Below are 23,244 nucleotides of genomic sequence, written 5' to 3'. Positions count from 1 at the left end.
TAAATTTATTATATTTTTATTCATCTACATATATTTTTATACCCTTAACGGGGTATATTAAGTTTGCCGCGATGTTTGTAAGATCCAAAAGGGAACGGAAGGGGAGACCCATCAAGACTCATAAATGATCAACATGACGAGATGAGTCAATTTAGCCATGTGCGTCTGTTTGTTTGTCTGTCCGTCAGTATTAACGATAATTAGTCCCTCACTTTTTGAGATATTAATCTAAAAATTTTGCATACAACCAACGGATCAAAATCAAGATAAAAATATTTTTATACTCTTTTATGTTATAAGAAAAATGCACTTGTTAGGAATATTATAGCTTCGACGCAGCCAAAGTGAATGTTATTTCTTGTTATATATGAAATTATAAACCTGTTTATAAATATTGGCGAAAACTTTCCAATCGATTGCAAATAAAATTAAAATTTCGGTAGTATTCCACTCGAAGTAGTAGTATTCCTTGCGAAATGAATGCTATAAAATGCCATCAGGAACAAACGTTCCCAACAGTTTTGTTATTTCAATCATTAAAATTGTGTTATAATTCAATTAAGCAGCGCATTAAAAAGTGTGAAACTTTGCTAATTAAAGATACGATAATTGCAAAATTTTAATAATTCGAGCTATAAAAAAACTTGGCTAAATGGTAAATAAACGGAAATGCAAATAAATTTAACAGAATGACGCAGACTGAATGAACAAATAAATAAAAAATAATAATTTTTACTTTATTAACTTATTTGCTCTTTGCACTGTGGATGAATGAGGTTTTTAATTATCAAACAAGTAAGAAGTATAAGAAGGCTGTTCAGAGGATTCAAATAATTTTATATTATATATTTAACCCTTCCGTGATACAAATTTTTCCGCTTTGTTAATTTCTGACAATATATTTTTAATTTTCAAGTATATTGTTTAAGAAAATAGGCTTTTAGCAGTATAAAACTTTTATTTTCAAGTAAAACCCAGAAGAGTTATTGCAATTACCAATATTTTTGATTTATAAGTTCCCAACATTTTATGACACTTATAGCCTGAGTCGAATTTCAGGTCGCTAGCCATTATATGGATTTTTATAAAGATGACGGTCTAATTTTGAATTGAATATTTTTTGCTGCAAAGCCAGCCTCATCTCAACAATAACGCGCTGAGTTTTGGTTTCCCACTAGTCAAAGTTCGTTCCAATAAAACCTTTAAGTTCCTTTAAATCTATCAGGCGATTGATATTGATCAAGGGAACATACTATTAATGGCTCACTACCTATTAATGGCTGAGTTGGTTTTATCTTCACTTCTAAAAAGATATGTCATTTTACGAAATTATTACAATACTAGACAGTAACTTTTCTGCATCTAAGGAAGCGTCTCTTCATTGCTGGAATCACAATTGTGCTCATTTTCACAACTATTCAGATGTTTCGCATAGCACGCGAGTTTCAGAAGTAAATTTCCACGATTTTAATCTTATTTCGAATAAAATATGTATACATAAATAGTCAGCATGACGAGAGTCGATTTAGTCGTGTCCGTCTCTCTGTCTATATTTACAATTGAATTGGTTATTGTTTAAGAGAGCGGTACATTCTCCGAAGAAATTGAATTTAGATCGGACCACTATAACATATAACTGCCACACAAAATTATTGATCAAAATCAGCATAAAGATCTTTTTGTACACTTTTATACTATAAAACATGCACCTGTGAAAGGTATTATAGCTTCGGTGCAGCCGAAATTGCATGTTTTTTTTAAATTAATTTTTTCGTAAGATTTAAGAACGAAATAAATAATTTTTTGTATTTTTTGTTAACTTTTTAAGTATAAGCATTTAAATACACAGAATTTTGTATATACATATGTACCGGAATTCCTTTCAAAATGCAAACGTGTTGACGAAGCAATAAGCACGGTTCAACATGTGGTCCTTCGGCAGCCACTAAACTAAGAAATATACAAGAATTTATAGGGCACATAAAAAGGTGCGCGAATATGTATGTGTATAGACACTGAAATACATGCAATATTATTTATTTTATATATTTATATTGGAAACACACTGAAAATCGAAAATCATTAAAAAATAAATAAATTACTTGATGGCTCTCTAGTTAAAGCAGCACGAAACCGAAAACCGAAACCGAAGCGGAATTGAAAATGTATTGTAGACACCAAAAAAGGTGTAGAATGAAAATATAAAAAATTAAAACGTTGATAAATAAAAAAAGGTGTGTGGTGAATACAAGAAGCATAATAAGCGCAATAAGCACAGCACAGAGCAGCAGAGTCACAGTGGCAGTGGCAGTGGCAATGTTGCTGTTGCTAGTTTTGCTGTTTAACTGCTGCTGTTCCGGCTACTCGAACTCCAGCTCCAATACCAACGGCCGCCTGATGGCTACCAACAATACGGATTTCGATGCTTTTATGTGTGCATGTGTGTGTGTGTGATTGTACAGATCACTTGCTAACTGCTGTTGTTGCTGTTTTTGTTGTTGTAGCATATACTTTGGTGTTAACTTGTTTCAACTGCTACCAATCTTACTGCTCACTTACTCACTGCTAACTGTGTGACTGACTCGCTAGTTGCTTACTTAGCTGTGCTGTGTTGTCTGTGGCTGCTGCTACACCTCTCATACTGCTGACTGCTTGGGCTGCTGTTAGAATTGGAATTAATTAAACGCCTTTAAAACTCAATAATTCACAATACTCAACGAGTTTTAGTTGGCGCACTTCACTAGCCAACCTCCACTGCCACCGTCGCTGCAACTGATACACAGCAACTGCCCCAACTGCTGCCGCCGTTACTCCTTCGTTGCTATTACTTAAGCTGTTGCTGCTGCGACAGCAGTATGCTTCATTAGTCAACTTAGTTTAGTGCTGATGACTGTCGGTTTGTTGTTGTCTTTTCTCACACTGCACTCCTGCCACACTGCATCCGAGCTACTCATGCGCCATTATGACGAGACTGGCGTTAACATTTAATTAAAAATTGTGATATTTTTTACTTTTACTGCATCGCTGAGTGTTGAACCTTTTCGTTATTACTTTATTCTTATTTGCTTCATCTTTATTTTTCTGCGAAAGGACTAAATAGGCGGTAAAAGCTATGCGGTTTTTGTTGGTTTCGGTTGCGCGTACAAAAGACTTAAGCAACGAACTTCCTCTCATGCTTTACTTGGTTGCTGGCTGCGTATATGGCAGTGCGTGTGTGTGTGTGTTGGTGACGGCGACAACTACGCGGACTACAGAGGCGCCAACAAAACGACAGTAAACTGCAAAGGAGGCGTAGTTATGGCAACTTAAATTTTGAAATATGAACTTTAATAAAGGGGAATTTAGTCTGATGATTGCATTGAGATGTTAGCCTTGCTTTAAACAAAATGTACAGTTTTTCAGTTTTAATATTTTGTGTAGCACAAGTTTTTTTAGAATGTATTAAACATTTTTGTGAAACCATATTTAATATGTTTGGCTTAACCAGTATCTTTAAGGTAAACATTTTTATTACAAAAAAATCTGTGAAAAAGTATGAACATAGTTTGAAGCGCCTCGAGATAAAATTATGAATTGTAAGTGTTTTGATTTTCAAAAAGCGGGGAAGCAAAACTCGAGACTCCCTAAAAAATTGTCTATATTTATGTTTATATGTATGTTACGATGTATGTTTATGATTAATTAAAGAATTCAGATCAATAAAGAGTGTCTTTTTGAGTAACGATAAAACGGAAACTGTGTAAATAATTAATTATTTTAACTTAATAAAAAGCATCACCTCCGAAATATATATTATAGAATAGTATTTGGTACATTGGGTACTAAGCCACGACTAATTTAAAAGAAGCTACAAACCTTAGATGTTGAGAAAGCTTGGAAGTCGATTTACAATTTGCTGTGAAATCAATTGTAGCAGCTCTATTAATTAATATAATACCCTTTATGAAGCTGAGTGCCCTAAATGATCTGAAGCTGCATCCCAGTAAAGAAAAAAAAAAACAATTTCATTTTCGAAAGCGATGATAACCAAGGAGCAACCTGATTTTCACCCTATTCGAAGTTTTATGCCCTCTGCTATCTATCGCTATCTATTGAATTAGTAATTCTCCCATTTCACATCAAAAAGATAATGAACCGCGTTTTATATAGACGGATTATATGACATTTGCTCTATGTCACTATACTATAATAGATACTTCGAGTGAGGTAAAAATAATTAAAATTTTACTTGATAAGTGTGATAAGTGATATAAGTCTTCTGGAATGGATAAGAACGCTTCGAGCAACCTGAATCAACAGCCTTTCTAGGATCACGAGAAGCGATTCACTGTCGAATGCAGCGAGTCCACAAAAATTACAGCAAACTGTACATATGGATAATAGCACGTTTTCCGTTAGTTGGCTAATGGGATGCATCCACTAGGTGATTCAAATGATTCGCCTGGTCTAGAGAAACGCATGTTCTTTCATTACCGAAAACAAGAGGCAACATAAAATCAACAGGATCAAGCCAATGTGCAAGAAATCGCTACGTTGATTAACAGTCACAAGAATCTAAATACCGAAGTTTAATTTTAGTTTATGGTAAGAGAATCTGACGACTTGTTATAACTAAATACAATTCTCCGGTTTCCACCGTCATCCACATAATAGGATATCTTTTCGGTGCATATTTGACTTCCAAGATGTTTTGATTGGTAATCTAGGATCATTTAAATAGGGTTTATGGAAGAGCTCATCTTTAATTCAACTGCAGAGTACTATTCTCTTGTCTGATTTTTGACTTTTGATGGTTTTTTACGAATTAATGCTTTTAAAGCACACATTTGATCTTATCATGCAGAACACTTCTAATGCCAATGAATTAGGAGACTATTAGTCTGTTATTGAAAAGACTCGATATAGTAGTACATTCTACGAAATATTTATTGGCTTTCGAGCGTTGGTCGGAAAAAAACTACAGCTTAGCATGAGCAGTATAGTTCAGCGAACACACAGCGGCTAACGTAACAAAAATCCTGTGAATAACTATACCGTCACAGACACTTTACAGCGGCCTAAAGAGCTACTAATGCAACCTTTTCTAAAGCCGTAAAAACCTACTCTAGGATGACGACTGCCAGTGGTAATTATTTCCCTCGTATATATTCGAGGTGTTAGCTTAAGAAGGTGAGGAGTTTAAAGTTAATTACTTACTAGTAGGATTGCGAATTTTCTAGTATAAAAATTTTGGATTAAAAGTTTAAAATTGCAAAATCGGATTTAAAAATTAATAAAAAAAAACTTAAATCCGGAATTTCGGAATTCTAATTAAAAAAATTATTTTAAATAAAGATATTTGGGATTACAAAATCAAAAAATATGTTCCTAAATGCTATTTCAATTGTCTATTCAATGCATTTTATTCAACGCTGTGTATAAATGGTTAAAACATTTGGCACGTGGTTTAAAGGGAACACCGAGGTGCGACAGCGTAAAAAAGGCAAACTTTTAAGGGTGTATTTATGCATATTTTAAGATTACAAGTAAAATTTTTTGAGAAAAAATTGTAGGTTTTTTGCGGAGAATACATTGTTGTCTTAGAAGATAACTCATGCCAAATTTAGAAGATATTACGTCAAATCAAAAAGTTTCCCATACAAGTACATGATTCCGATTGTTCAGTTTGTATGGCAGCTATATGTTATAGTGGTCCGATATCAGCCGTACCGACAAACGCGCAGCTTTGTAGTGAGAAAAGGACAGGTGAAAATGTCAGATCGATATCTCAAAAATTGAGAGACTAGTTTGCGTATATAAAGACGGACGGACAGACTCACGGACATGGCTAAATCAACTCAGCTCATCATTTATGGATATATTTTATAGGTACTCCGACGCTTCCTTCTGGCACACTTAATATATGCTTCTTATTAACCACCAAAAACATCTATTTAGTGAAGAATTTGGTTTTAAGAACAAAGAAACAAAAACTTGACAAGGAGTAAAATAATTGTGGTAGAAATTTTTAATTTTTTGTTCGATACTTGACGCTGTAGTGAAGTGTTTTATGTAAAAGTAATTAAAAACTGCAGCAAAGTCGCATTAACATTTACACAATAATAATATTCGTTTGCATTTAGTATTAGTTAGACAAGCTTCAAGCGCCATAAAAGTGAATTCTGCGGTAATAATATGCGGCGAGGCGAAATTACAAATTGGCAAAGAAAGAAAAAAAAGAGAAAAGCATAGGAAGCGAATAATAAAGATAACTGGTAGAAACTGCATTAAAGTGGCAAGAGTGGCTAAGAGCGAACGGGTGCGTAGCAAAAAGTAGACATGCAAGTCACTTGCAGTTTACTTAAAATTCTGCCGATAAGTTGTGACCGCACGCGAAAAAAAGCGACAAAAAGAAAGGCGGTGCATATATATATATATACAAACACACAAACGTGCATGTGTGTAGGTATGTATGTGTGATAGCTGTAAGTGGTGCTTGGATGACAGCAATAGGAACGGCAGTTAGGCCAAAAGAGGCAAACACTTTTTTCTGCACTTTTTCGCGGCACAAGCATTTAAGCAGAATTATATAAACATACATACATATATCTATTATATATAGTATTCGTGAACTTGTATGTGTGTATGTGCCTTCTGCGCATATGCCGCTTTCGACCATATTTTATAGGCATGAAATATAAAGGCGAAGCTGTTAAATGCGCACATAACAAAAAAACAACAACAAAAACTACAACACTAGAATGTTAAATATTTGCCTGTATGGGTGCGCCTATGCAAACGTGCCGCTCGCTGTGAGTGTGCGTGTTTGTATTTGCTTTTAGTAAAAAAAAAGCCGCTCGACTGGTTTTCTGCGCAGCGTTATTGGCCGGCAGCACCAAACACTGTAACACTGCAACATTGCAGCCTCGGCAGCCTGCAGCAGCATCCAGCTCATGTGGCACCAACGCTGTGCATCTTTTATGGCTCAGCCACAACTTAGCGTCAAACAAAGCGCACAAAGCTAACAAAGCCAAACGTGGCCACGGCTATAAAATAGATAATGCTTTGGCTATGCGCGAGACAGCTTAAGATGAGAACAGCAACTCGGGTGCGCGTAGTGCATTCAACTTGAAGCTATAAAAATCGAACTTTGATGCGCCACAAAGTATTCTGGCATGCCACAATAAGTATGTGTGTGTGTGTGTGCTGGTAGAATGTATGCTGAAGAAGAGGCAGTAAAGTAATGAAGTCGAGAAGTGCATGTGTGTTTAGCGACGAGAGTTTCTCTAGTCTCATTTTACATATAAAAGTCTATATAATAATACTTGCTTTTACACACACGTACATAATTATATAAGTGTTACATATATAAATATGTACAGATATGCTGCTCGTTTTGGAAATGTGAACGCACCCACGTTTTCTTCGATTCTCTACTTTAATGTGATTCTTCGATTTTTCATAGCCTATTTTATGTCTGCTCGCACCATTGTAATGATCATTGATCACATGTTGAGTGGCGGCGGTTCACCTTTATTGTGCAACGCCAACGCGCTGCCATTATTTTTATAACCTGAACATATACCCTCTTTGGCCAGAAGTTTGCAACAACCAGAAGGAAACGTCGGATACCTTATAAAGAACATATGTATATATAACTTATACTTAAATGATCAGTGTGACGAGCTAAGTCGAGTTAGCCATGCCGGTTTTTCCGGACGAACTAGTCGTTCAACGTAGAGATATAGATTTGAAAGTTCGTCCTTTTCCCGAAAAGCTGCTCTTTTGTCGGAACTGCCGATATCGGTCCACTATAGCATATAGTCGCCATACAAACTGAACGCTCAAAATCAAGTTATTGTATGGAAAACTTTTTTATTTGACGAGATATCTTCACGAAATTCGGCATGTATTTTTTATCAAGAGCAACGTTATAATATCCGATGAAAGTTTTTAGATCGGATTACTATAGCATATAGCTGTCATACAAGCTTAACGATAAAAATGGAATTCTTCTATGGAAACCTTTTTTATATGACAAGATATTTGCACAAAATTTGTCATGAATTATTTTCTAAGGCAAGGCTACAATATTTGAATAAATTTTTTCAGATCGGACCGCTATATCATATAGCTGACATACAAACTAAACGCTTAAAATCAAGTTAAATGTCTTTTTATAAACTTTTATGCTATAATAAATGCAGCTGTGTAGGGTATTATAGCTGCAGTGTAGTCGAAGTTAACATATTTGCTTGTTTTTTTTTTCGTAATATACGCGCCTACAATTTTAGTTGCGCCTGCGCAGCACGAACACCCACATACCGCTGACAACGCAAAGCCAACTTACACCAACACTCAAATGCACACACACACACACACTCAAACAGGCCACTTAAAACCCCTTTTATTACGGACAGCAAATATAAAGTGAAGTCGGCTCAAGTGGAGTTTTTTCTATGCCCAACCCAAATCTTCAAGTGCTCCAGAGCACCTAACTACAAACGCATACAAGTACATCTATATAAGTAAACAAGTATTCACGTGTATTTATATGTGTGTGTGTGTGTATATACCTGTGTTGGTGCTTGAAAAGCCAGTTGCTACAAGGAAAATATAGTTTTCTCACGATTCGTTGCGGCATGTTCGGTCATCTAATAAGCATGAAAATTGTATTCTAGAAATTCTGTGCAGAGAAAATAGGCAGAAAAACGCGGCACATTGAAAAAGTCAAGATTGTTGTGCGCGCTTTCATTGTGGGGCGCCAACAAAAGGCGCAGCATGGAATAATATATGTTCATAAAATATATAACCACAAAAAATAATCTGCTTTAGCACTTCAATACTGACTTGACTCGCACTTTAGTTAGCCAACAAAAACTACACCGATTATATTCACATTAATCTTAAGCGTTTTTGCCTGCTGAGCGCCGAGCAGCGAATCGCTTTAGTGAAAATTCCAATTCATTTCAAGCTTTCTTCAAACGCGCATCCTCTTGTGCTGAGTTATATTACTTGCTACACATACATGCATATATATATATATATTGTATATTGTTCCATTTGCTATGGCATGGATAAAACTAGTAGCTGCGCGCGTAGCCACTGGGCTTACTATGCTTCAGCGTATGCGCACACTTACGCCATACATAGCTTATACCCGCAGCAACGCGACGGAATGGAGTTTCTGTGGCATGTATTGACCCAAGTGGAAATAGTATAGGTGATAAGAGCATCAAAGAAGTCTCAAATGGTAAAAATTTTTGCTAAAAAAATAATATTTATTAATTGATAAATTTTCCTTCCACTATTTATATCCAGCTTTCGGGGTTTACCCAATCGTAATAGCCGTTAAAGAAGCTTCGGAACCTTCACTAGCATTTTTAGAAACTAAGTATAATTTTTTTTTAGTTTTTACGATGAGTAGAACAGAAATAAAAGCATTTATTCTCGCGATTGGGTGAGTTTATTTAGCCACCTTTCCTGATCTGTTACATTAACTCGAAAAATCATAAGAAAATATTTACGAAAGAGGAAGCGAAAATGTCTGATGAAACTCTGAAACCGCTGTTATAAATCTTATAAAATAGCTACAGTGAGGATTGTACGGAGAGGATTGAATAAAAAATAGTATATGAGTGAATCCCAAAAAAGCACAGTAAAATATTGAAAAAAGTATCATCATACAAAGCAAAATAAAGGCGAAAATCTAAAACAAGAAAATTGGCTTACAGAAGATATAACGATATAAATTTCCGTGATAACAGAGATTTGGAGTATGGAGATTTTAAAGGCATGATATTTCTATTAAGCTATTTTCATTGAAGCATTCTTTTAAATCCCTGAGCAATCCAGAAATTAAACGCTGCAATAAAGCAACTATTTTGTGCGGAAACTGAGCTGGGTTAACAAAGTAGGATATTTTAAAATCGTATGTATTTACTAGAGAATTTCACCAAGTATTAGAGTACTAGACTAGAAAAAAGTAAAAATATGAGAACGATCCACTTTTCCCTCATTTCAGTATAATAATGTGTACTTGTATAACATTTTATCATAAAACTTATATGATACAATTAGTTACTATCAAGATCTCGCTATTGGCTAATTGGCCAATTCTAACTATTACAGTACGAAAAGTGGCGTCTCAAATTTTATTAAATTTTCAAGATTATATATAAAATATATATTTTTTTACTCTTCAAACTGTAAAGTTAAACTGTTGTAATGATCAGTTGATAAGATAATATTTAAAACGTCATCAAACCAATGACTTAAATATGAAAAAACGTTCATAGGTTCCATACAAGAATATGATTTTAGTACAGTTTGTGTGACAGCTATATGTTAAAGTGGTCCGATTGGAACAATTTCTCCGAATATTGTACCGTTGCCTGGAAAAATACTCCATGCCAAATTTTATGAAAATATCTTGTCAAATAAAAAAGTTTTCCATACATGGATATGATTTTGGATTCATCATAATAGGATTCCGCCAAGAAGTGGACAATTGCGCAAACTTGGGAAGAACCCTACTATTTAATACCCGTTTTCAAAGTAAGTAGCAAATGGTTAACCATTTTAAGGAAGTTTTCAACTAATCTAATTTAAGTTTTATCTAATCTGAGTTATTTTCCAATACTAACATTTCCTAGTGGGAAACTCAAAAAGCCAAATAGCCTATAAGCTATAGCATTGCTGACCGATCAGTGCACCCTGTCGGCGGCTTTTGTCTGCCGTTGAGCATCACTGTCACTTAGCGCAGCCGTTGGCAATGAGAATGCACAAGCCATGCTAAATTGCATTTAGATTTATCATTGCATTGAGCGGCAGGCAGTGTCGTGATTGAGGTCAATGTTAAAGTTGAAATCTTCGCGGCTGATAAATGCAAAGCGGCATTTTCTAAATACATTTTTCTACAAGCTATTAACACATTGTAAAAAAAAATTGATTTGCGGTTAAATGTTGCATGCGCGCGCTTTTCGCTGATAAGCGCAATTAAAAATTATTGACATTAACGCAATGATTTATAACTAATTGCGGTTACTGAAAGAAGTACGAGCGCTGACAAATTGAGTAGAGCTGTTGATGATCTTGCGAATCGAGCGATTGCGAGAGTAAGAGAGAGAGCGCGCAAGCAACTGCTGCTTGAGACATTTATCAATGTCAGTCACTAAAGTCACGATTAGTTTGTTAATTATTATATTTTACTTTTTAAATATATAAATATTTGCATATAAAGCCACTGACGTGTCATTTGCCTATCATTTGCTTGCCGACTTAGCGGTATCGCCGCTGACTGTTAACGTCATTTGACTGAGCAGCGTTGCGTTTACACACATTTACGTGGGCTAAGCTGACAACCGTTGCGTGCATCGCGTGAGCGCGTGCCGTAGAACTTTTTTCGCTTGCCACTGGTTTATATATTCTGTATATGTATATGAGCTTGTACTTATTAGCCGTCCGTCAGCAATATTGTTATTAATTCATAACATTTAATATAGTTAAATGAGTACTCACTTAAATAAGTTGATGATTTTTGCTAATTATAATACAGTTCGGCGGTTTGTTGTGTGATTTTGGGTTAAGTAGATTGAATGTGGAGCAACGATATAACTGAAAATGTATTTTAAAAATAAAAATAAAAAAGTGAGAAAAAATTGCAAGTACACAAAGGACAATCATAAGGTATTAAAATGAAAGTTTAGTAAATAAACATGTATTAAAAAAATAAAAATGTCTTAGATAGATATACATTTTGACTTTTCTGTATTTTTTCGAATATCGCGAAAAATTTTAACCGAAATTATTTGCACATATAAAATTTGGGCACACAAGCTATGGGCATGACTCATATGGTTTTTTTATAAGCTGGCGTTAGGATATACGTTATTACGTTACTTCTACAGAATTACTGAATAATATTAAAATATTAAAAAATATATAATTTCTACAAATATATATAATACCCTTCACTGCTGCATTTCTTATAGCATTCGTTACCTTTTCATCAGATAAGTGCCAAATATTGTGACGATAACTCGTCAAATAAAAATATTATTCGTAAAAGAACATGCATTTGATCGTTCAGTTTGTTTGGCAACTATATGCTAAAAAGGTCATAGCGCCTCTTTTTATGGTAATAATACCAAAACTGGATAAAGTCTAGTCAAAATATTCCCTAGCACCCATATACCTAATAAAAATTAAGTCAAAGGATAATATTGGATATAATTTAATGCCGGAAATGTGCTTTGCATTAGTCCAGAATAAAATTCCCATTTTTTTAGTAGATATTTGAAAAAAATCAGAAAAGTGAAAAAAGTTTATTGAAATTATCGAAAGCCGCGATTTAGCGAATACTATTTTTGTTTCATTATTTTTTTAGTAAGTATGATAGATAAGATTTATCTAAATTAATAACTTTTTATGTTTTTTAATTTCAGAGCATTTTTAGGGTCTGCAATAGTGACAATCTTGGCATGCCATTTCTTCCAACTGCTCATTTCTAGAGCTTATAATATTTTGAGTTTTCAAAAAACATCTCAAATTCATGCATCTAGGTCACACTGGTAGTAATTATAAAAAAATATGACTGTTATTAAATATATTCTTTAATTAATTTAAAAAAATAATAAAAATCGTTAACTTCGGTGGCACCGAAGATATAATACCCTTCACAAATACAGAGGTTCCTTACAAGAACATGATTTTGATCGTGCAGTTTGTGTGACAGCTATATGCTATAGTGTCCGATATCGGCCGTTCCGACAAATGAACGGCTTTTTAGTGAGAAAAAAACAGGTGCACAATGTCAGATTGGTAGCTTAAAAAGTGAGGGACTAGTTCGCATATATACACACGGACGGACAGACAGACCGATATGACTAAATCAACTCAGCTCATCATGCTAAGCATTTATGTATATAATTTATAGGATCTCCGACATTTCCTTCTGGGTGTTGCAAACTTCGTGGCAAACTTAAAACACCCGATTCAGGGTATAATAATAATAATAAACACATTTCGTTTTTCTACACCAAGACATTTCTTAAATAAAGCTTTTTTTCTTCAAAATTTCACTGTTAAAAATTCGGAGAACTCTTCATCAGACATAAATTTCTGAAAAATCCAAATTAGTCAGAGTTAATTGCGCTTATCTCGTGCAAAGTCTGCTTTAATTCGTCTTTCACAAGTGTAATGCCAATTTTTCCAATTTCAACCACAAAGAAGCATGGTGTTGAATAAAATATTGCCTTTATGGCAATAAAAATTAATTTTTGAACTTTGAAAATAACTTTTTTGTGTATCGCACTCGCTTTTGCAGCGGAAATAGTTGTGAACTGATTCATTAAAGCAAAGTGTTGTTGGATAAACACGTCATAAATTGTTGAGCAAGCTTACAAAACGGTGTGTCCGCTAGTAGTGTGTCCGTAGTAATTGAATGAAAATGTACACGCGCGTTTATTTACACACATACAATCATATTGCTCATATATATGTATATGTGTAAGTTTATGTAGCTAGTGCGATATGAGTTCGTTGCTAAAGTCTTTTGTTTTGTTTTGATTTTTTCCATAGGCAATTCAACAAAGCAAAGTCCAAGTCATGACGTTAAGAACATTTTTAATATAGAATTCCAGTGGAAAAAGAGTTAAGTAATCTGTAAGTAAAATATGCAAAATCATGCAAAATAATGGCGCTTGGCTAAGATAAATGAAAAAGTGGGCACGCTTGCACTGTAATTTAAATATAAAAACGCTTTTGATAAAATAAATACTTGTACAAACATATTAACTATTTATCTTTTAATTTAACTGTTGTAATTATATATGAGTTAGGAATATTGCACATATTTTTATATTTATATGAGTGCAAGATCACCAGGAGTCGTACTAAAGGGGAATAAATATTATTTGAGTAAGTCCTTATATACTTATAGCAAATGATTATATACCTATACTATATTATTTTGCAATACTGATGTTATCAGTGAAAATATGAACAGTGCTCCTAACTAAATATTTTAAGATCTGTTTAATAACCCCTTTACTTGTGCAAATCAAAATCAATTTAAATTTCTGTTCTTGCATATTTATCGAATATACATATGTATGTATAATATATAATATTATATTTCAGTTTAGAATATGAAGTTGATCTGTCAAATAGTTTTGGCGATATGAGCGTATTTGTACAGAGTTTTTAAATTGGCTGTTAAAACTTTAAACGCGTTTTTTTCGAAATTCTGTTTTCGGAGTCGGTAAGCAAAATTTCTCCGAAAGAACTAAAGCTATCAACTAAAAATTTTCACACGACCTCCTTAGATACAAGTATATTTGTCAGGTAACGATGAAAATAATCAGATAATTTTTCACAATATTTTCGATTTCTAAACTCTGAAGTGTACATTTTTTCAAAAAAAAATCACTTTTAAAAAAAACCGAAATTTTCTCAAAATTCAAAATTTTGAGTTATTCATCTATAGTAATAATTCATATTTTAGGCTTTGGATTTGAGATAATTTTAAGCAGAAAAATATTTCTCACCACCAGTAACCTTTTCCGCAGGCGCTCCTGGAGATCGGCTACGGGATTAAGGAAATCCAAAATTTTTCAAAATGATTTGCTGATTACTAAAGTACATTAAATTTTGTAAGTATGTATGTGTACATCTTTTTTCAAATTATTTATTAAATAAAATGCCCTCTTCAAAGAAATTCATTAAAAAAAACCGTTTTTTGCAGACTTAAAAGTGGATAATAAACGCTTTGCTGAACATATGTACATATTCTGATTTATTTTATATAGCTGCAGAATGCCAACGACGAAACTAAACCTATATTTTTGTTGAAGGCTTCGATCAGGACGTTTTTAACTCACTCAAGGATTTACTTTTTAAAGGCAGTTATTCGAGGCTGCGTGATAAAAATCCTAAGGAAAGCAAAACAAGGCAACAAGGACAGCTGAGCACTAATTTGGAATGCATGTGTATTTGTTCGAGGAAAAGCCTCTTTCAAAAGCCCTACTTAACGCAATCATAACAAGAACTACAATCTTTCTCTATTTTTTTTAAAAGGAATATCTGAGGATTACATACCAATAAGATAGATTTTGAATAGATAAGTAAAACAAAGCAAGTTTCAAAATAATGAAAACGCTAAAAAAATACAAAACATGATCTTTCAATTAATGAGCAATAAACTTAAGCATTCTCCTTAAGAGAAATACACGCCACAGATTCAGTTTATCTTTAAATCATAATATGAAAATAAGATAATAAATAGAATTGCATCAACTTACTTTTTACAGCTTTGAAACACATCGCCCAGAACCCGTTCGGAGTATCCATTATCATATTGTTATGCACATAGGGTCCAGGTTCAAGGAAAGAGTTAAAAGGCTTTAACAGATAAATGTTAATAACGGTTCAGTCTATAAAACAACTTTGTGATAGATGAACGGAATTTCTCAAAAAAAAAGTTTATTGCTCCAAAAAGGATAATTATTATTACCTCTTTCTTCTTAATATCTGTATTGTACAGACATCAACCTACCACACCCTTAATATAAAATATGTCTAGAAAATATACCTTATTAGACGTAAGCCCTCTTGAAATATGGCATTCTTTATGTTTTTCACTACAGGGTATATTTCTACATATTTTAATAATACACAGCAAAGAAAATGGTAAAAAAAATTAAATAACTTTCGAGTACACGCGTTCTCCGACATCGCTAAAAAAAGGTCCTTCACTGCTGCAGTGATTTTGAACTTCTACGAGTATGGGGCCTAAAAGAAAAAAGTCTTTCGCGAAAATAGTATCCGTACAATGATCTACGGTCGAAAAAAATGAAACATTGATAAAATGACGTTTTTAAATAAAAAAGTTGCACTTTACCCAAAATTTTGGTCGTTTCAAATCAAAAACTGGTAGGTGAACACATGCACACAAATTATGTTCGGATCATTTGCCTCCGTGTAATCATTCAAGCAAATTCGAAAAGTGCTGTTTCGAGAAAAAGGCGTTTGAAGATAAACTGATGGAGCTGATTGGACTGTTTAAACTGAGAGGCTACACTTTAGAAGCGCGTAATATAATTATAATTAAAAATACTCATTTAAAACTTGATGGTATATTTAAAGGCATAAACTATCAAAATATGCAAATATTAATTTTTTTCAAAATTTTCACCTAAGTATGCCCCTTAAAGTGTAAATATATTTGTAGATTCAAACTTTTCGATCGCCCTAAAGACATCTCTTAAATGTATTTTTATATAAAATAGCCTCAAATTTCAAATGCTACATTACAATCACTGATATGTAGGTGAAAAAAATAACGATTAAACTTGCAAACCTGATAAACTTCTTATCTACATAGGAGTGTTATACGGGCTTTAATTAAAATCTCGGAGTTTTAGCAATTCTTTAGCAAAAATATATTGAAAATTTCTATTTTGAAGAAGATTTCATAAACCATTTAGACATTTTCTGCTGCTGTTATAATGTTGTATATACATATGTACATGTGTAAATCAAAATTTAGCAGTAACTAGTAGATTAAGTTGATTTTGCTAAAGTAGCTGAAACATTATTTGGCTACTTTTGGGAGTCACTGCGGAGGTGATAAGCCATGGCGGGATTAAAACTCCAGTCATACTAATATGTTAGAGAAACTGCTCGGAAAACGATTGCCGTAAAGGTAACTACTAAATACAGTTGAAAATACTGGATGACCACCTATTACAGGAGAGAACAGTTTAGAAACTAAAATAGAGTACCGAATGCGTGTTAAGATTTAAGAGACAGCTAATGGTTCAGTTTTTCAATAAATCATCTTACTTTAGGTCTTAGTCAAATATTACAATATTTTATTATATAATAAAACACCAAACTAATATGAAATTAAAAATTTTTCATTTTCTTACCATATTCCATTAGATAAAAAAAGGTCTTTAAAAGTGCATTTTAATATTTAAATAAAGTAAACTAAAATGGCTTTTGCCACTTATGGCCATAAACAGGTTTCTCGCAGCATCCAAGTGCTGCACACGCTGCAACGATGTCTATCGCGACAAAGCTTTAACGGCGAAGAGTTTTAAAATGCAAAAATGCTGCCACTACCAACCAGTGCAACTATCTATAAAGAGACTCAGCAGTCGCCGCCACCAACACTGCAACTTGTTGCTAACTCAAATGCAGTTGCAGTAACCCGCTGACTTTATACTTTAATGTGTGTCTCGTTCGCTGTATATATGTATGTATGTATATACATATAATACATGTAATATATATGTATGTATATGTATGTGAATTTGTCTACGCGTAAAATCAAGTTTTGCATTTTGAACAACTCACAAATTCCTATTGATTTGCTTTGGTTCAACAAACAGTGGGTTACAGAGACGACAGGCATAGCAACAACAGCAAATATATCAAGCTGCTGAGTGCAGGGTCTTATGAGATGATGCATGGCTCTTCATGTGTCTCCTATATGTATATATATACATACATATGTGTGCATTTGCATAAAAATGTATGCGTTTGAGTTAGTACATAGATATGTATATACATCCTATAGAAGTCTTGATTTTTGTATAAATTTTTATTTTTAATTTAAATTTTTCATAAAAAGTGTGATTATTAGCTACTAGAAAGAGTATAATGATTGAGGCAATTTTATGATTCATGATGGAGCACAATTAATTGTTTTTCCATATCTTCGGTATGATGAGCTTGACCATAGATAAATTAAGGAGGCACCGGAACGGACTCAGAATTTCATTCGGTCCAAAAATTATAATTTTGCAGCATTATTCCAAATAACTACAATATCATGGTTTGAGCAGTCCTCGACTAACTCGACTCGACTTTTTTCTGTGTCTTTCTTTTTTTTTTTGTTTTGCAAAGTTCTGCCGCTACAACAAAAACAACAACAACAACCGATCAAAATCAAGATAAACATCTTTTTGTACCCTTTTTTGCTATAAGAAATGCACCTGTGAAGGGTATCATAGCTTCCTGAAGTTACTGCTTTTCTTATTGCACACATTCTGCCACATGTTGCATGTATAATAGTTTTGTTCAACTAATGGTTCCTTGTATCACCTAAAACGATTATGTTGAACACCACTTAAAGTACGATAACTCACTGAATAAATGCGCCATAAGCATTAAAGTTCACAACTATAATGGTAAGGAAAGGCTATATAGGAGTAATTGAGAATGGGCGTGGCACCGCCCATCTTTAGGTGAAATCCTCAGGAACTATTTAAACGATTTCAATTAAATTTGGTGTGTGAGGTTAACCAAACACGCCTGAAAGATACCGTGAAAATTGGTGAATCGGATGACAACTACGCCTACTTTCCATATAACACATTTTTAAACACCATCTGAATCTTTCACTTTATAGTATTCAAATCAAGCATCAAAAAGTGATTAGAGTAAAATTTTGCACAAATAATGCTCTCAAGGTTCATTTCATCTTACGTCCAAAAATTGTAAAAGTCAAACTGTAACTTGTGCCAAAATGGGTAAATTCGGATCAACACTTCCCTAAGCCCCCATATACCTAACATTAATATTTTAGATATTTCTGAAAATGAGTTAAATGTTACATAATAATAATTATAAATATTTATTTTTTAAATTCTTTGTATTCATGTTTACATGCAACTCCGAAAAAGAGCCTTTACAAGACTTGGAATCAAAACTGTATAATAAACAGAAATGTACTAAATAAATGTATATCTTGCTAGCAAGCGCAAATGTTTAAGTGCCTTACATGCGCACTTGAAATTTGCCCGCCCTAGTAATATATTTGACACCTTTGAAGGGCTTATATTTTTCGCCATACATATCAAGACGATTAACCTTCAGTCCAGAAACAGCTAGTTGTGAGATTGAAAATTGCACATTAATAGAGGGATTCGCATCGATATTTGTGCTGCCGGGCGTAATTGATACCTAAATGCAAGAAAATGAAAAATAAATAAAACTCATTCATTACTATTACACAATTTCAATGTTTACACTTACAGTGCCCCTAATATTTGGCAATTTGGACACATCAATGCGGCCCACCTCCCACGATAATGTCTTAGTAACTGAGTCAAATGTATATTTGCCTTGATTTGGTGTTAAAATGCAATTAAGAACACACTTAGGCATTGTAATCTCTAATTTCACTTTGTCCACCGTACGACCGAGTGTAGTACGTGGACCGACAGTCAAATCCAAACGTCCCTGTTCACCAGTTTTTATGGAGAAATTATGTCTTATATAGACCGGTATTGCCACTACCGATTGTGAACTAATGTGATAAGACATTAGACGGAAATTACCATCTGGCGGAATGAAGGAGAGTAAACGTTCGGACTCCCAACGCTTGAAGCGTACGCATGGATGGAATGAGACGTCGTCGAAGAGGCGAGGATTCATAAAGGAGAGTGTGAGATCAGGCATGCCCGAAAGCTTGCAGCAGCAGTCAATCTGTAAAATTTGTGCCGAATGTACATTATAGTAAAGATAAATATACGAGTATACCATAAAGTTGAGTACATACATAACCCTGTATTTCGGCAAATACTGTGGACCCAGACTTATCAATAATGGCGTCGACCTCTTCAATAACATCGAAGTAAGCTTCATTATTATTGTAACGCACACCACTACGACGCCATGGTATAGCCGATAACTGGCCAGAGGGTAGCGTTGTGCTAACGCTGCAAATAATAATGAGTAATCTGTACAACCAAATCTATTAGTTATGTCTTACTTGCTTTTCCCTGTAACGGTATTTGCGATGGTACGCAAAATATTTGGCGGCTTAATTAGCTCTTTAAGTATATTGCTCTCCGTTGAAAGTGGGAAACCATTGTCCAACATTTCATCGAGCAATTCATAAACGACTACATAATTTTCCTTAATAATTGACTCCGAGCAATCACCAAAGTAATCCTGAAATGTGTCCATTACTCGGTGTAGGAATTCGATAACGAATAATGGTGGCACTTCTTGCTTGCAGGCGGCCACAAGCGATATGCCATTACGTTGCACTGTGATGAGGTAGTAGTGAGGTGTTGCAATAACGGGAGGAACATCCTACATTAGAAGAAAAGCATTTAAGTGAAACTTTAATAAGTAAATGTTGTTGTTTACTTACCAATGGGGCATTGCGCTGAGCATCGAGGAAGTAATCGCACACTGAACGGGAAACCACTGAACGCCAATGTTTTTCAAGAAAAACATCGCTATCGAAAACAAGAATAATGTATTTAACGATTAGCGATTAACACTCTTATTGTTTTGTATTTGTTTTTATATTATTGAAATCGTAAATATTAAGTAAACAGATGGTACTTATAAGTAGGTGTGTAGTGAAAAAAATTCGACAACAGAACAAATATTACAATGAATTTTTGGAAAAGAAAAGCAAATTGATTTCGACATAACTCACCCGCTGTTGTTTACTATAAATAGGCTGTGTATCATTTCAATTTATACACACAATTAAAATATTTTTCAAATTCCTTTTTGTGCAAAAATTATAGAAGTAACAATAAAATGCCAACACTGTGCTAAAATATTGAAAGGAAGAGCAAGAGCTTTCACCTAAAAACAGCTGTTTAGGAATAGCGTTGCCATACGAATTGTTTACAGTGACATCTATCCGGTTACACGAGCAAACGCCAACATGCATTATAATAAAGTAAACCATGCAAGTGTTTAACATAATAATTTGATAGCACAAAATTAATTTTAATTTATATATTTTTATCTTATAAAAAGCAAAAAACAAAGAAGCCTTCTAAGAATGCTCTTAATTCCCTTTGGAATGGCTACACAGCTGCCGTTGGAGCCGCTGCCCAGAAATGTCAGCAACAGCTGTTTGCAGAGCACAAAACAAAAAATATCGCTCACCAATTGGAAGCAAATACATCGTCGGAGTGTAATTTTCTTTTTACTAATTAATTGCTAAAGTGCTAATAAGTTTTGTATCGGAATTTTTATCCGGTAGGCATAATGGGTAACAAACAAGTGCGCCAACACCTGGAAACAGCGCAGAAAACTGGCATACTAAAGATTTCACTACAGCGCTTACAAGAATTTCCACCACAATTGAAAAATTACCCAAATGTTCTTAAAACACTTGGTAAGTGCACACACCTTACTGTCGTTTGCTTGATTTTAACATTATTCTAATTACTTGCAGATCTTTCCGAAAATCGCTTTGAGCGTTTACCGGATGAGTTGGGTCATTTCACCCTGGTCAAACATCTGAACCTCAGTGGAAATAAACTTATTGAACTGCCAGATGTGTTAGGCGAATTAACGAAACTGGAGGTGCTATTAGTGATGAACAATTACCTTACGAAAATACCAAAAACACTATCGAACTGCAATAATTTGAAAACTGTGAATCTGTCCAATAATCAAATTAAAGAATTTCCCACCATGTTGTGCGGTCTCAAACATCTCGATGTATTGGATCTGTCACGCAATAGAATTACAACTGTACCTGCTGAGGTTGGCACACTTTATATGACTGAGCTGAATTTAAATCAAAATCAAATTTCAACACTTTCCGAAGAGATTGCAGCGTGTCCAAAACTAAAAGTTTTACGACTAGAAGAAAATTGTCTGCAGGCTAACGCATTCACGCCACGCATATTAAAGGAATCGAAAATCTGCAATTTGTCTGTTGATGGCAACCTCTTCAATTCCAAACAGTTTACAGATTTAGAAGGTTATGAAGTTTACATGGAACGTTATACGGCAGTTAAGAAAAAAATGTTCTAAGCGAAAATAAGCAAAAAAAAATAATAATAATAATGTTGATACAAAAAGACAAATTATGTTAGTGTAAATGCTGATAGATTACAAATAATTGCGTCGAGGGTCACAATATAGTACGCAAAGCGCGCATACTAAAAGAATGGCACAAGATAATGGAGTATGGATAATGCATATAGTAAAAGACAGCTAGTTAAATATTTATGGCATTCAATTTTTAGCTCACTATACATAAATAAATGTACATACTTATGTATCTGCATAGTAATCAGCATAGCTGCAACTTAAATAATGCATGTGTCGGTAAACAAAAAGATAGTTAATTATAAATAAAATATATATTTGTATTTAATTTTAACTGTATTTCTATAACTATTTATATATGTATTTTTGCTCTACATCACCTTGAAGACTGTTTAAATATTACAGTTCAAAAGCTCATTAAATTTTTATGTGTAACACAGTGAAATTTTGCGATTTTCTATTAACAATTTTTTTTTATAAAAAATGCGAGGCTTGTAAGTTATGCATTTTTAGCTTAGTAGTTGAGAAAAAGAAAATACTGTCATCAATCCAATCACAGTTTATGGATTATTGTAACACCGGCTTTGCATACTGTTTTCAAACAGAGCTTAGTTGAAAGGCATCTGATTGATTTCTATACAATTTTAATATGGACAATAAGTAATAATAAGTTCACTAGAGAGAATATTATTATCTAATCGAAGAAAATTCATTTTATTTTAGAATTGTTAATTTTTGAATGAGTCTTTTTGTATTGACTTACCTCAAGGTTGAAAGGTGAATGGACCTGTCCAACATATTTCAATGTGAGAATTAATAAGACTTATACTAATATTACGTATACATACATTTATACAATACGTGTGAAAGCATTTGATGACATATGCTAATTCCCAAATTTAATATGGGCTAAGTAGCGTTAATTATGTATAAACATGACATACAAATAAGACAAAAGGAAACAAAGCGCAAGTAATCAAATTAATGAAGTCCTATACGACCCATATACGTATGTATGTACATATGTATACATATATATAAAAAGTTACGGTTAAAGTTTTTTAGGTACATTTACTAGATATACATATGAATATCGTGTGTAGTGTCAAATATGTAGCAACATTTATTTAACTATTGCGCACTACTATTTAAACGCAGACAGCTGTACATATATATTAACAGCCTTCGTGAAAATTAAACATATACGTTATTGACTTTATTAGTCACCACGTTACCAGTTCTTTGCATGCCCAATGCATACCAATCCTTATGCCAATGAAACCACACTTCCTATGGCCCAACCCGAACAGCGGGTGCAGCTTAAGGGCATACCTAGTGGGCAATTAAAAAAAAGTCGATTTTTTACTTATTCGATAGGTTACAACCTTAAAAATAACATACCAAAATTTAATTTGTTATCTCAAATAGATTTTTAAATAC

The 23,244-nt window shown here is 33.7% G+C and overlaps 2 protein-coding genes across 3 annotated transcripts; one reads left to right on the top strand and one right to left on the bottom strand.

Moving 5' to 3' along the window:
• Nucleotides 1-18,598: 18,598 nt before the first annotated feature.
• cm (AP-3 complex subunit carmine) lies at nucleotides 18,599-20,578 on the bottom strand. The gene is made up of 6 exons (XM_014239448.3): nucleotides 20,444-20,578; nucleotides 20,150-20,237; nucleotides 19,763-20,088; nucleotides 19,550-19,709; nucleotides 19,024-19,476; nucleotides 18,599-18,951 (listed from the first exon to the last, which is right to left on the bottom strand). Exons 1-6 carry the CDS (start codon nucleotides 20,476-20,478, stop codon nucleotides 18,766-18,768), a joined length of 1,248 nt encoding a protein of 415 aa, XP_014094923.1. The 5' UTR covers nucleotides 20,479-20,578; the 3' UTR covers nucleotides 18,599-18,765.
• On the top strand, nucleotides 20,560-22,132 carry LOC106620826 (leucine-rich repeat-containing protein 57). 2 transcript variants are annotated; one of them, XM_014239449.3, is made up of 4 exons: nucleotides 20,560-20,695; nucleotides 20,776-20,935; nucleotides 21,005-21,139; nucleotides 21,200-22,132. In XM_014239449.3, the coding sequence occupies exons 1-4, from the start codon at nucleotides 20,681-20,683 to the stop codon at nucleotides 21,784-21,786; spliced, it is 897 nt and encodes a 298-aa protein (XP_014094924.1). In that variant the 5' UTR covers nucleotides 20,560-20,680; the 3' UTR covers nucleotides 21,787-22,132. The 2 variants fall into 2 exon arrangements, with proteins under 2 accessions (XP_014094924.1, XP_036221681.1); XM_036365788.2 differs by having other exon boundaries at nucleotides 20,622-20,704.
• Nucleotides 22,133-23,244: the final 1,112 nt, after the last annotated feature.

Source organism: Bactrocera oleae, chromosome 5 (genome assembly GCF_042242935.1).
Source record: "Bactrocera oleae isolate idBacOlea1 chromosome 5, idBacOlea1, whole genome shotgun sequence".
In the NCBI taxonomy this organism is placed as follows: domain Eukaryota; kingdom Metazoa; phylum Arthropoda; class Insecta; order Diptera; family Tephritidae; genus Bactrocera; species Bactrocera oleae.
Note: the sequence above shows the minus strand (reverse complement) of the source record. Positions and strands in the feature narration are given on the sequence as shown.